This window comes from Ixodes scapularis, unplaced genomic scaffold, assembly GCF_016920785.2.
Source record: "Ixodes scapularis isolate PalLabHiFi unplaced genomic scaffold, ASM1692078v2 PGA_scaffold0__279_contigs__length_252992795, whole genome shotgun sequence".
In the NCBI taxonomy this organism is placed as follows: Eukaryota; Metazoa; Arthropoda; class Arachnida; order Ixodida; family Ixodidae; genus Ixodes; species Ixodes scapularis.
This window is the reverse complement of record NW_024609835.1, coordinates 194645067-194660648: the sequence shown is the minus strand read 5'-3', so window position 1 is coordinate 194660648 and position 15582 is coordinate 194645067. Positions and strand designations below refer to the sequence as shown.

Sequence of the window (15582 nt, the reverse complement as noted above, 5' to 3'; positions counted from 1 at the left end):
GCCTCTCTGTCACAGCAACAGTCTTTCCGACATTCAGGTGTACAGGCGATGGTGCAAAGACTGCTTCTCTCGTTCTCGGTCTCCTTCAAAGAATATAAAAATATTGTAGTCCCTCGCTACAATAGAATTGCTTTATTTGAACTATCACTTTATTCGAAGTTCAACGCAGTTCTGACCGAAATGTAGTATACGCTCTTGACCAAATTATCCTAAGTGCATCGACGGCCGGCGAGGCTTATTACTAGGGGCGTGCGAATATTCGAAACTTCGAATACTTCACGAATAATGCTTGCTCTCCGATTCAATTCACTTCACACTCTCGCTGTTGGAAGTATTCGAGTTTTTCAAGTACTTCGGAAACTATGAATAACGCGGAACTTGCCGATTAGTGTCAACTCACGGTCGAGTTCCTGGTCTTGTTTTTGCACAATATGGTTTTGAGGTTGGCAAACCCAAAAAGCTAACCCTAGTTCCTTTTTCTTTATATGATGCACTGGAAAGGTATTTGCGTTAGCGCGATCTGTTTTCTGCTTGCCATGATGTCTGGAGTCTGGAGTTGGCGAAGTGATTGTGACGCAAACGCTGCAATAGATTTGACAAAGCTTGCAACGGACGCCGCTTGGGCACGGGACGCCGCTTGATCGCCCTCTTACTTCACCAGCACGATCAACTTTTGTTGAAAGAAAGCCTCGTAATGAAAGCGCTTTTACTTTTCCATTTTTCAAATTTTAGCTTGAGAGAAAGACTAACAAAATGGCAAACGCCAAAACAAGGAAACATGCGACGATATGTGAAGTGGATTGGACCCACAGAGCTGTTAAAGGCACAGTGTGTCCATGGCAATGCAATTAGCCATCTTTTGTCAAGTGTTTTCCATTTTTTTTTTTTTTTTACTTTGTTTTTGGGTTGACAGCAAGGCAAAAGAATTTTGAGGACATTTTAAAAAAAAATGTGCGTTAGAAATGTGCAAATATGGTACGTTGTTCTGAAACATTCGGTATTTTGAAATTCATCTTGCCAAAATATTTTTACATTTAAAACCTAAAAAATTGAAAGGGGATTTTGGAAATTTTCGTAAATTTGATATTAGTTGATCAGACATTCTCAGTAACGAGATTTGGGTATAGTACACATAAAAAAAACTTTCAGCCTTTTCACTCTGGTGAAGAAGAAAGACCAGCGGAGATGTACTATGGTGGGACAACCTCAAGGACGACACCTTGGACGACGACTTCTTAGACGACGACTTCTTGGACGACACTTAGGGGACGACGTCTAGGACGACTCTTTGGACGACCTCAAGGACAACGCTTAAAGACATCTAGGATAACCTCAAGGATGACGTCTAGGATGACCTCAAGGACAACTTCTAGAATGACCTCGAAGACGATGCCTACGACGACATCTGGGACGACCTCAAGGACGACGTCTAGGACGACCTCAAGGACGACGTCTAGGACGACCTCAAGGACGACGTCTAGGACGACCTCAAGGACGTCTAGGACGACCTCAAGGACGACGTCTAGGACGACCTCAAGGACGACGTCTAGGACGACTTCAAGGACGCCGCCTAGGACGACGCCTAGAGAAATTCAGCCTTCCCACTCTGGTGAAAACCAGAGTAGAAAGGTTGGAAAGTTGCCGCCATCTAAAAGCAATGGCAAGAACTAGACAACTGGCAAGCCAGTTGTCTGGTTGCCGCCGTCGTTCACAGATGGCGGTAGCTGTCCAGTTTTGTGTTGAGATTTATTTGTCCACGGACACAAAACTGGAGAAACTAGCCCTTAACAGCTCCGCTGTAAAAAAAAAAATTAATATTGCACAATTAAGCTTCAGCTTTTGAATGGCTCATATAAAAGCGGTGCAAAGAGCCATGGAGGTAGGAAGCTTCTGGAAGCGACATGATGCTGCCGGAGGTGGAGCCACAAATGCGGAGGGATACGTCCTCAACGATGACCAAAACAGCTGTGGTTTTGGTCACTGGGGGGGGGGATGTCCCTCCACACTTCTGGATCCACCTCGGGTGACATCATGTCACCTCCAGACGCTTCCTGTTTCCATGCAACGAGCAGACAAAAGTGCAAGACAAAGAGAAGCCGACCCACCAAGTTCAGTTGGGACACCTCGAAAGGGAGGTCTGGATCGTTCTTGGGAGGCAAGTGCCTGTACTCGATGCTCCTGTCGACCTTGTAAGCCTTCAAAAGGGCGTTGGAGAGCTTGTACCTGCCGGCAGAAACATGAACAGTGACAAAAGGATCAGCACTAACTGCACCTCAAAAAATTTTGTGCAGTGTGGCACTCAGCTGAGCTCACATCAGAGCACTAGTTTAGCGTATGAATCGCGGGAACAACTTGCGTGTGTTACTACAGCTAAAAATTGATATCACGCATGCAGATCGCGGACAAAAACACGGGATCCGCTACGCGCCTTGGAACGGACACCGCAAATTGCAAACGCAGCCGATTCACATTTCATGACGCAATATACATGCGGGAACAACTAGCGTGTTAAGCGAGCCGATATCGCGCGCAGATCGTAAACAAAAACGTGGGAACCCTCTATGAACTCGTTTTTGGGACACACCAGTACCGCTGATTGTGCCGTTGATGCGCAATTCCAGTCGGACCTTGCTTGACGTCCAAAGGGAATCGGGGGTGGGCGTTGTTTTGGAATTTTTATGTTACAGATATTTAACCAGAAAAACGGGCTGGGCGATCTATTGGGGGAGGGCGCCCTTACGGGATTTTACGGTAGACACGTCGTTTTATGCTTAGACCGACAAATTGCACCAATCATTGGTAACACTTCCAATTTTAATGACCGTTTGACATTTCAACGTCGAAACTGCATATTTTTTGACGACCACTTCCATTTAAGGGGGGATACAGCCCCGAAATTCTATTTTTCTTTCGAAAAAATGCATTTTTAAAAAATATTATATTTGGGTTCACTATATTCTGAAGCATAGTTTCAGAAAGTTTCATTTATAAATATGCAATATTTAATTCGCAAAAAATTATTTTTGGCAAACTCGCAGCCGCGCGGGGCGACCCGCCGAGCGAGCAGAACAGCGAAATTCGGCATTTTCAAATTAGGCCTACTGCGCGCTCGTTCGACGCAGCCGAGGTATCCTACCCTCGTTGGAAGCGCCGTTTCTTCTAGTTTCTGCCCGTAGAAGCTTGCTACATTGGAGGCTATCTGTGGCCCGGCAGAACCCCGTACAAATAAGCAGAAAAGACGTGGAAACTGTGATACCAGCAATCCCATTGGTTGCGACCCGAAACGGGGCTCACGATTGGCCGCCTTCGGTGACATAGCTTCTTGTTCGCCTGATACACATGCTTTCGGCTGCTTCTTTCGCTTCTGATCGTATCGCTACTTCGCCGCTGTTTAGATTCGTTTTCCCTTTTTGTTCCCGGTAGCTTTGTTGCCGGTAGTTTTTCTGCTGAGGAATGCCTGCCTCCAAGGTTAGCACTCGCAGTAGCTTTGGCCGGCGTTCTCGATGGCGAAAACCCAGGGGTCGATCAGCGGCACTCCTCGCAAAGGACGGGGACCCGTCTCCGCCGGCACCATCGTCGCCGCCGCCGCCGTCACCATCACCATCTTCAAGCTCAAGTGGGGCTTTGCGGACATCCGAGCCTACAGCTTCATCTCCAAATGCACATCGGCTTCTTGTCTCCTCCGAATCGGATGTGCTGACCACGTTTGAGAAGAAGCTCAGCCTGCTGGATTTCGACGCGGGGACTACGGACGACCCGGAGCCGACAGACGCTCCCGTTGAAAAGCCGCTGGACGGCTATCAGCTCCTCAGTGTGTCAGCCGTGCAAACTCTTGTTGCGGCTTTGCTCTGCCCCAAGTGCCACGGAGAACTGCTGAGCTTGCGAGAAGAAGGAATTGGCGTCAACCTTCAGTTCGTTGTTAACTGCTCGACTTGCGGGGACATCGTCACGACACCGCATTCACCGTCAATTGGCAAGTCTCGACAGAACGAACTCGCGAAGCGTCTCGGCGTCGCAGGAAGAGACTGTGGTATCAGTTTTACGAAGCTCACGAATCTTTTCGGGGGCCTCAACGCTCCGCCCCTGATGCATGTCAAGTCGTACCAGAAGATCGCGGCGAAAGTGCACGATGCAGCGATGCAAGCGGCGAGTGACGCAATAAGGGACACTGCGCAAGCCGTGAGGGACGCGCAACCGACTGGGAACCCGAGCGCCGGCAGCGATCGTTTAGATGTCTGCATCAGCTACGATGGCACGTGGCATAAACGTGGCCATACATCACACTTCAGAGTTTGCGTTGCTATTGAACTGGAGACCGGCTTGGTGCTTGACTTTTCTGTCCAGAGCAAGTATTGCCACGGGTGCAAGTTGGGCCCCAAGGAAGACAACGAACACTTCGAGGAGTGGGCAGAAACCCACAAGGCAACTTGCCAGAAGAACTACGAGGGATCGTCCAATGCAATGGAGGTACAGGCGGCTGCAACCATCTTCAGCCGGTCTATTGAGCTACACAATATGCAGTATGTCACTGTTTTGTGCGACGGCGACAGCAAGGCCTTCACGCATGTGTCCAGCCTTGACCTGTACGACAAGGACATCCACAAGGAGCATTGCGTCAATCACGTAGCAAAGAGGATATATGCAGGTCTGGAGAAACTCAAGAAAACAAAAAAAGGACTGGGAGGAAAAGGGAAGCTCACCAACGTAGTGATGAAAAAGCTGACGAACTACTATGCTTGCGCTTTGAAGGACAATGCGCCTGATGTCGTGAAGATGCAGCGAACCATCTTTGCCAGCCTGTTCCACACGTACTCCACAGACGAGGAGCCCCGTCATATATAACCGCCACAAGGCCCTTAAAGCAGCAAGGAAGCCTTCGACACCACGGCCACACAGATCAGCATTCTCCAAAGACGTTGCAAGAGAGCTTGTTCCAGTGTACAACCGGCTGTTGCGAAAGGAGTTGCTCCTCCGATGCTCCCGCATGATGACACAAAATGCGAATGAGTCTTGTAACGCCCTTATTTGGAAGCGATGCCCCAAGACGGAGTTCACCTCCTTGCGAACTGTCGAGACAGCTGTCGCCCTAGCTGTCCTCGAGTTCAACCTTGGACCTAAAGGTTTCGAAAGGACGCTCCAGGAGATGGGCATCACCCCAGGAAGCCACCAGGAGAAGCATGCCCACAAGGCGACTCTGGGGAAGATCGTGAAGGCCAGAGTGAAGGCACAGGACTCATCAAAGCTCGCACACAAAAGACGGAAGCTGGAGGCTATTGCCAGGGAGCAACAGAGCCTGGAGGTCGAAGGTGCCACCTATGCCCCAGGCGGATTTAGAGAAACAAGCCGCAAGCTGCTGCCAGCAAGCAATGCGCCAATGAAGTTGAAGGTGCCACCAATGACTCAGTTGGATTTGAAGTTTCTGGCATCGTCCGAAAATAACAAAAAAACAGAAGTTGAAACTTCAATCGCATTTTTCTCAGTTTTACTTTTTGACAGGAATTCTTGTTTTAGGAAAGCTATCGTTTGACATTCAAAATAATGAGGGACATCATTCAAGGTTCTCTGGGACTGAAATTTTCTGGGGAACAAGATAGACTACTTCACAGTTAAAAAAATACACTCCTTCATGAAAAAAAAATAAATTAAAACATAAAAATTTTACAATTTTTTTTTTTTTTTTTAGTTTTGGGATGTTGCTATTTTCATCATAATTGAATATTTTGCAATATATTTTTTATCTAGATTGCACTGTGGGTATCGTTCTTCTCATTGAAGCAGGTAGTTTGCCACCACCTAATATTATTTTTCTTCTACGATAGACTTCCTAATGAAGTGTCTTTTTTCTGAAGTGCAAAAATCGTAGCATACTGTAAAGTTCCCCGATAATGCTAAAACATAGCAGATTATCCTTCCTCATAGTGCTGAAATAACCCTCAAAATTTAAACCAAATTGGGTAAAAGGTTCAAAAGTTGACCCTCCCAGGCCATATCCCCCCTTAATAGCATCCCCCATTTATGTGAATTCTTAGGAGAAAAAAAGGCACCTTATTGATTGGGCATTCTAATGTCGACGCTACTTGCTTTGATATGTTGCTGGCACAAAATTTGCTCATCCATCTTTATGCTGATTTGGATGCCGAAAGCTATCGCATCGAGGCCACCCCCACGTTGGTGTCACCACCTTGTTTCCTCAGTGTGACAGAACATCTAGGCAATCTGTCCCATAGAACGTCACCTTCGGAGCCGAACCAGGGATACCCGCAAGACTCCCACGGACCCTTTGTAACTTGAGCTAAAACGAAGACAAGAACAAATTTATACTCACGCCAGGCGCCTGCTTTCGCCAATAGCACAGTTCTTGTTGTCAATTTCGGCATGGAAGGCACACCTGAAAGATTTTGTTTTTTAAACAAGCAATAAGTGTCTAGGTTAATGCCTGTATGCCGGCAAAACAAAGGGAAAATGCAGAAACAACAGTGGTGGTGAGACTTTAGGGACATGAGACCAGGCAGAAATGGAAAGTAAATTTGTAATTATGATCAAACCCATGGGTCATTTGTGCAACCACTTTGAAGCAAAAATCAAATTTGAATAAAAAAATAGTCATCATTTTTGCTCATTACACCTTGGAGAAGAGCCTACGTTGTGTAAACTTTTGCCTAGCACGATTCTCATTAAATCTTTGTTTTACAACAACTAGGGGTGTATTTGGACCAGTTTATTTGGACTGTGTTGCATTGGGATAAGCTTTTCAGAGATTTAGCATTTAAAGGGACACTCCGATGATATTTGAGCTTCTGCCCTTTTTACGTTATTACCTCATTAGGGGTTTGGGTTACTTAAATATTTCCTGACCACGGGAAAAGTAGAAATTTTTAAAGGTCACTGCATCTGAGAAAGTAGTGCCATTGCCTTCTTGCCTGCTAGCCAGACACAAACAAATACCAACATACAAAGACAAAACCTATTATTGGCTGATCGATCTCGGTTGCCATGGCGATCGCCATTTTAGGCCTTTCAAATCTTCGAAGCTTCAAAAGGGTCGTTCCAACCAGTCGCACCAAGATCGCCATGGAGCATCATCGTACCGAAAGCGTTCCTCGGCCATTATAAACGTCTTTGGCACTGTGCATGCAATAAACTCGTCACTCATGCTCATTTCACCAGATCTCTTACAATCTTCTTGCATATTTCAAGACAGTAAAATTATTTTTCAATGCCTCAAAGCATTGACGTTGCATGTGATGGCGGCACAGAGAGGTACACCATCACATGCGGCGTCAATGCTCAGAGGCATCAAAAAACAATAATTCTGTTTTGAAAAACGCAAGAAGAGCAACATAATTGCAAGAGATCTGGAGAGATGAGCATGAGTGATAAGTTTATTCCATGCACAGTGCCAAAGACGCTTATAACGGCCGAGGAACGCTTCCAATACAACGATGCTCCATAGCGATCTCTGCGGACTGGTTGGAACGACCCTTTCAAAGCTCTGAAGATTTGAAAGGCTCAAAATGGTGATTGCCATGGCAACCGGACCCATTTTCACGGGGTGCCTGCCAAAGCTCGATGACGAACCAAAGGTAGAGTTAATTAGAATTCAGGACGACCTAGTGCATAAGCTATGTACAATCCTGTGCTAGTCGTTCCCGCTTGGAAGAACAAATGCCAAGTGTTGATTGTATACGTACAGGGTTCGCCGACCAATTTAAAAGAACAAAACATTGGGATTTTTCTTTTTTTGGCGACATTCGCGAGATGTTTGGGAGATGACAAATGCTTATTTGCACTTTTTAACCTCACCATTCACTTTTTTTTTTTTTTATCTATTAAAGGGATACTTCAACGAAATTTAAAATATTGTTGTCGTGTTCAAAAATAGGTTGAATATGATCCACAATATCCGTAAATGATAATCGCACGTTTGTATTTTGATCCTGGTGGCTGTATTTTTCGTTATAAACGGCCTACTCTGGCAAGCGCTCAGAGAACAGCCAGCGGAGAGCACGTGACATACAACACAATCGTGACATAGGTCGTCTTGGGACAAGCAAAGCTGCGGCAAGGCTGACGTCGACAGGATGGCCTAGTCGTTCCAGCCACCGGAGCGGCTGCTTTTGTATGAATTTTGAGTGACGAGTTAATCTTCTATAATCTTGTAGGGGGACAATAGCGACTTCTGTGACACACAAAAAGCATTCTCGGGAAGAGGGGAGTTCCTCCTGCCCCTCTTCTCTCGTCATGGCCAAAGGCGAGACACTCACCGTCACTAGCGTTCAAGGTTCCTAGACGGGCATTACAAACGAGGCGTTGGCGACATCCACCAGGTGCTCTTTGCTAATCGTTTAATTTGTTTTAAAATTCCTTTTTGAGACTTTTTTAACGATATATTGGTATGTTTGATGTGATACTGCTCCTTTGAACACATATAGACCAAAAAATGAGCGCCGAAATTTCGATGTAGTATCCCCCTAAGACAACGCAGTTAATTCTTCGTCACACCGCTGCACTGGACTCTAAACACATTTGGTCGCAGTCTCTTCGGTGCAGCGGACTGCGGCATAGTGGACAACAACCATCGCGTTCGTCAACGGCAACGCGAGGGGCTTTAGCGACAAGATGATGACGCGTGCACGCTGTCGGCACGGCACAGCCATAAACCTAACCCGCAGCCGACTGGCCGGCCACTTCGCTCCAACACTACGAACGTTCAGTTTTGCCTCCCGTGTCACGGAGCTAAAATGTTGTGCTCATTTTTGTAATCGAATTTTGCTTACAACTTCCAAAATAATGTTAATTTCCAGAAAAACATTTTTCTTCATGCTCCAACAATCTTTGTGGTATATGTTACGGTGCAAATATGCAAACCGGTTTAAAAATTTTTGGAAGGCCCCTTTAAGCTCGCACACAAGTTTTAGAAGAAGTTGGCTTTCTTATTCCATACATTTGCAAGGTATTAAAACTTAAAAAGCATCAAAGGAAAAAACAATCAAGCAACCTGCATGTCCTACCTACATCGACTACACCAACTGTATGCCGTAATATACGGAGTCTTTTCTGTCGCAATATACAGGGTGTTTTTTCTCAGGCTTTACAGATTTGTTTAAAGGGACACGCCGTCAAAAAGCGTGAAGATTGTGCCCGCAGTTTTCGATGTTGCACGAAAAGTTACCAGAGGCAAGAAACGTCACAACCCAAGCGCTGCAGTCTCCGAGTAGGGCTGCCGGGCCGTCCCGAAACAAAAGCGACGCGGGTGAGAGCGTCCTGGTGAGCGAGATCGTGTCCAACAGTTTTGAGTACGCCGTCGCGCTTCGGCTCGTCATATGCAACCGGACCCCGAGGCTGAGAGGCTCCAGGTCTGGTGCTGAGCGGCTCGGCTATATTCCGCTCACTTACAACGCAATAAAAGCCCGGGTTTCTTCTCGCAAGAAAACTGCGAGCAACTGCACGGAACCGCCTTCCGCCGCCGAGGCTGGCTGCCGTCATGTTCCCAGCTGTTCGCTCGCTCCCGCGGCGAGCGCCTTCCAATCATCCTCTCCGTTCCGAAATGCGACGCGACCTCCGTTTATGTGGGCCGAATGAATGCGCATTCGCCATCTCGATCCGCCTCCGTCTAGCGACTTCAATGCAATGCGCTTTCCTGACACATTAATGCCGTTTATGCGACCGCACTGAATGAGGCTCTAGAAGTATCTCAGGAATGTGGTGGGTGGCTCAGCCGACAACAGAACTCGAGAAACACGATCAGGGACGTGTCGAGTTGCATAAACCCTCAACCGCTCCCGTCGGTGGTGGCCCGGCACAATCGCCAGGGCCGTACCGCACGCCAAAGAGAATCCCGCTCAAGCGACAGCTCGTCCTAACTCCAAATGACAACCGGCAAGTACAAATGTCGGGTATCGGTATTTTTCTGTTGCCTACTAAGCTAGCTGGCGCAGCCGAGAGCGATGCAAAAGAACTTGAGCGAGCGGCGAAACACACCTCTGTATATAAAAAAAGAAATTCAATGTGTGCCTGATATCTCACAATGCTAAGGATTGTTACGTTGTTGTTGTTTTTTTTCGCCATTCTGTTCACAAGGTCTTTTTTGCTTTTAGTTTGACAGACAGTTAAAGCATTTTTTTTTTTATTTTCATCTTCTGTCGAACGTGGATCCAGAGCCTCTAATTGTTCCTTCTCACTGCTAGCGGCAATCATTCCTTTCAGATGGCTAAAACAGTCGACGTACGTCACTATGCGAAGCGTGAAGGTCGCACGAAGGCAACTTTTCCAGGGGGTAAAATAAAAGTTGTCTCGGCCAAAATTTAGAGGAGAAATCGGTGTATAATTGCGCACCAATTCGGGTTTGCCCTCTAAATGTGGTAGAGGACTTAAGTGTTCCACTCTTTCAAAACAATCCTTTTTTATGAAGTTTTTAAGAAGTTTTAGCTTAGGGCGAATTTCGTAAAAATGTTGGCTTTCACCGAGATGCAATCATGTGAATTTGAGCACGACGCACATCCTGCGAAACCACCCTACACACCCCGAGCCCCCGCAGCTCCAAAGTACGCCGGCACAAGTCGGAACCCTCCCATTGCCCTCGACCCCGGTGGCCGAACACTGGACTCACAGCGACTTGACCTCGTAGTCGAAGACGGCGCAGTTCAGGATGTCCTGGGCCTCCGCGTTGGAGATGGGCTCCCCTGCCACGCTCCGCAGCTTCAGCAGCAGCGTCTGCACGTTCCACACCGGGAAGTCCATCGGGATGCCTGCGACGGGACGCCGGAAAGGTTGGCTCCCAGACAAGAGCCTTCGCCACGCGCCGCAAACTTTAAAGATCTCGAGTTCAAACCTTGCGCCTACAGGTTTTTTACCGGTCGGCATTTGAGCGATGCGCGTTAGGGCCGTCATGTTGGCAGTTCTAGCGGCAAGGTGGGCTACAGATCCAGACGCATTAACCTCTTGCCTACTAAAAACGAGCGATACGTGTTTCGGTTTCGGCACTTGTTTAGCGCGCTCTCCGGCACGTGGCGGAACCGTCCCTGCTGCTCTATTTATCTCAAGTCGTTCGATTGTTCGTTTTGCTGTTTGACAGAGAGAAAATGCTCCATTTAGCCTAGAAAAAGAAAGCCGTCGCTAGTAAGCGTTCGCGATGAAACAACGCGGCTTTGGTGCAGAGGCTCGCTTTAGCCAAGAAGAGATAGGAAACCTTTTTGAAAGTGATTAACGCTCGGGCATGCGACGACGAATCCTTCGGCCTTTCCATTTTTCGCAGTCTGACGACAGTTTGATGGACTGTGACAGGAGTGATGAAAGCTACGCGAATCCTGCGAGCCTTCCGTCAACCTCAGCGTCTGCATGTCGGTGGGACTCGGACCAAAGTCCTAATTTAGAGGTAGATATCACACCTGGAGATCGACGAAATGTTTGTCTTATTTTGACGCCAATTACCCATTTAAAATCAAATTTTGCTGTACATTCCTCGAAAAAAAAAAAAAATGAGTCGGTAAGGGTGCTTTTTGCTTTTAGCGATGTGATTGGCCTAAACCATTTTGGAGCACCTTTCGGAGGAGCCAGAACAGTGTTGTGGAGCAGCAAATGTGGCCTTTGGAGCAACCAAAACAGTGATTTGGAGTAGCAAAAGTGGCTTTTGGAGCAGCCAAAACAGTGTTTCAGAGCAGCAAAAGTGGATTTTAGAGCAGGTATTCTAAGAAAAATTTAAATATTTGTTTAAGTGCTGCAGAAACAAAGGGCACTTTGTGTTGTGTTGTGTTCTGATGTGACGTGTTGTGACGAAACTCGTTGCTTCTGTTTCTACTGCTAAAACATCCCACAAGTGTTCAGTGCTGTAGGCATTGCCGGGCGATTCCGAAAAACCGCTTGCCACCATTTTGGTAGTTCCTGACGTGCCAGATTTTCGTCAAAAGTAAGCAAACAAAATACATTGAATCGCAAGCGTCCCGGCAGGTGCCTCTGTCGTGCAATCATGCACTCTAAAAAAAAAAGAGTATGAACTTACACCCATTTGTCTCATATAATGCACCCCAAAACTTCAGTTCGACGTACAGCACACTATAGTAGGACAGACGGCCCCAATTTTACGAGGGGCTTCATAATCTTGCAATATAACTTATTAAATAGCTAAATAACGTACCCCGGACCAAAGAAAGAAAACACCGAGATTTTGGAGTAAAGCCAAAAAAATCTCCGTATTTTTTTTTTTTTTTTTTAGTTTGTAACACGTACATTAGCAATTTTAATCAGTTGTACCACATGGCTATAAAGCCTCTTATGAAAGTTAATACATACCATCAGATCGACGTCGGTGCGCTGTACGTTGGACTGAGGTTTTGGGGTGTATTATATGGGAAAAAGGGTGTAATAATACACCTTTTTTCTGAGAGTGTGTTCGCATGCACGTGAGGGCAACTTCGGCAGGCTTGCAGTTGTGCGCGCTTTGTCAAACGAGCGGAGACAGCGGCTGTTCGATCAAAACCATGCCACTCCGCTCAGTCACCAACTGATTCCCAAAATTGTATGCAAAATGTAACTGTCGAGCATATGACAAAAAACAGTCCAGCGGCGCGTACTTACCAGGCCAGCAAACAAGGTAGTACAAGCTAAACACACACAAAAAAAGAACCTGAGCGCCTCGAGGCAAGACATCGCGAGCCACGGCCAAAATTTTCTAGGAGCGCTTTGTACAATGACTGAGCTCAAGACAAACAACCGTGCTGTGCAGGTTTAGCGTGCAGACATTGCCTTCTTTGCTTTAGCTCACTTCTCTCCACCAACTTTCTTTTGATGCAGATTTTTCACGTACAGGGGTACCTCTCGAAGGAAAGCCCACCAAGAGAAACCTAGGTAATCAATACTTCGACACAACAGTCTGAGTTAAAGAGGGATATTTTTAGTAATGTATGATTAAAACAAGAAAAGGAATGTTGATGAACATGCGGCGGTATTTAGTTTCTTTTTAGAAAGCGCTATATCTGCAGTGATATGGGGACGGCAAGACCCAACGTCGCACAACCACAGTGATTGGAAGGCAGGGACCAAATATTGTTTTCCCACGGCCGTTGCTTTCAGGAGCGAGTGCTTCAGCTCACAAAGTAACTCCTGCCGCAGCCCGTGCAAAAACGTGGTTTCGTCTCTCAGCACGATTGCATGGCTGGTACCCAGCATGCTAGCATCGGAGCGTCCGCACACACCCGCGTCTATTGTTGAAAATATTTAAAGAGGACGCGAGACAATTCCCACGGCACGATGAGAACGCGAGACGGCGGGAAAACCATGAAAGACCGGATGGACAATTGATGGAGGGTACTTCGTGTTGGGTGGCCGCTTGCGCCACGTAACCCACGCATTCTCAATTACTTTACTCAGTTTATGTAGTTTTGATTTTGAAAGAAAACCGAAATTGATTTTTTGGTGCAGGTTTGGCGCAGATTACCCATATTTTGGCAAAATGTAGCAGGATGTAGCAGAGTGAGCCCCTCGGTGCAGTTTGGCGCAATTGGCGCAGCAATCACATCACTGTGCTTTTCACAAGTGGATAAAATTGATTTATTAAGTGATTAAGTAATTAACTTATTGATGGATATTACATGGCATATTAATGCGCATTAATTGGCTGCTATCTACGCCCCATAACAGGAATTTTAGTTCCAACTGTGCGCAGCATAAAGTGCTGTGGGCACTTTACATACGGGCAGTCCTCTGATAGAGCCATCTTGTGCATTCTACTTAAAAACATAATGAAATGCAGTGGAAATTACACCAAATTAGAGTATTCTTTTAGGTCACCTGGCTACTAACTGCTAAAAGGAATTAAGCGACTACTTTGACAGTCATTCCTTCTCTGATCACTGCACTAAATGAATTGATTATTACGCAAAAGTAAAAATGTTTGTGGCCCCAATCTTTATACACAAAAAAAAAAAGAAGAAAAAACAAACACCTGGATGTGTGAAAATATAAGGGCACAGGCAAGCTGGTGAGTATTAACCATGTTGAATTGACCTGAGAGTGGGGTTGAGAAGAACCATCCAAAAGTGGAACAGACAGAAATTAGACGGGACAATGCCAATTGAGACATCGTTCTGTCTAATTTCTCTCTCTTCTACGTTTTGATGTTTCTTCTCTACCCCAGTCTCAGGTTAATTCAACATGGCTAGACGAGTGCCCTATGCCACGGGGATTTCATCCCTACCACATATATTTGCAAACACTATTCTATATGAGAAGTGACAACCAACAGACTTCTAGCTCAATTAACCAAGCACCAGGGAGCGTGCCAAGAATAGTTGCACGCACTAAACATGGTGGTGTCTGTAGCACCAACTGTCTTCAAAGCAAAAAACTAAAACAAATGGTACCTTGAATGTCTATTTGTCACTGCTTACTTCTGTTACTGATATTTTATACGGATAAGTTGACCTCATTTAGTGCGCGCGTATGTTTCCGACATCCTCCTCGGTGCTTGGCTTAGTTTGGTAAGAGGTCTCTTACCAGATATCTCTCGAAAGTAAATTGAAGACGTCAGGTACATGCCACACGTATCTGGCGTGCAAGTGCGTCCACTCCTAGCACACTTCATGCTCTTGTTTACCCGCAAAATACCCCTACCTGCTGTCGTTTCCTCCCAGACCAATCGGGGCGCCCGCTTGGCTGCCTTGTCATAGTGCATTCCCCGCTCGTTCTCTGCGCTAAATCTTTGACTGGCGTCCTTGCATTCCGACCCGACAAAGACGCACTTCGGTATACTTGCTTTCCCGCACAAGTCTGCAGAGAACAAGCTTCGAAACAGTACCGTGGTATACAAGCACAAGATCTGCGTCGACATTGGGTCATATTTTCAGCGCTTTTGGCAACAGCAGGGGCAGGGAGTGTTAGAGTTACAACAGGGGTTCTCCAGCTTTTTAAAACAATGGGAGCACATAATGTGGGACTGTCCTGGCTACTAGAACCTCCGACGGCAGCACCTCCCACAACACATTCTGACTTTCCTCGAGTGGAACACTCCAGGCAACGACGGCGGGCCCGAGACACACTGCTCTCCCTGTGGAGGTTTGCGTGTGCCGCAGTCATCAACCGTCGTATGTGATCTCCCCCTCCCCCTCCAACTCCAACTCCCCCTCCCCCCCCCCTCCCCCCCTTGAAACTGCTCCCCCCTTTAGGCCTAAGAGCCAGCCCTTTCTAAATAAAGAATTTTCATTCATTCAATCTCAAAGAATGATTACTATTCTCGGACAGGAGCCTCTAAACCCCAACTCGCAATTTTTCCAGTCATGCAAAGCCTAAAACTACAAAAACAAAAAATGTGTAAAAAAAAAAAAAATTGGCATTGCGGACAGACATTGAAAATGCAAATATATGGGAAAAAACGAGAGAAAACTGCATCAAAATGTGGGATCTCTCCACAGTATTTAGGCATTGCGACAGACATTGAAAGTGCAAATATATGGGAAGAAACGAGAGAAAACTGCATCAAAATGTGGGATCTCTCCACAGTATTTACTGTACATTGTCATCACCGGCACTGCTACAGTTTAAGCTCATTACAACAGACCTAATTACAACAGACATTTGGATATGCATACC

The 15582-nt window shown here is 46.4% G+C and overlaps 1 protein-coding gene across 1 annotated transcript in view; it reads right to left on the bottom strand.

Moving 5' to 3' along the window:
• The window catches only part of LOC8023227 (protein maelstrom homolog), an 88421-nt gene that overhangs the window by 37072 nt on the left and 35767 nt on the right, over positions 1 to 15582 (bottom strand). The window contains exons 7-9 of the mRNA XM_040208282.2: positions 10610 to 10748; positions 6326 to 6388; positions 2106 to 2223 (exon numbers count right to left, since the gene is read on the bottom strand). Of these exons, the coding sequence (XP_040064216.1) occupies positions 2106 to 2223; positions 6326 to 6388; positions 10610 to 10748 (320 nt within the window). The remainder of the gene's footprint in view (positions 1 to 2105; positions 2224 to 6325; positions 6389 to 10609; positions 10749 to 15582) is intronic.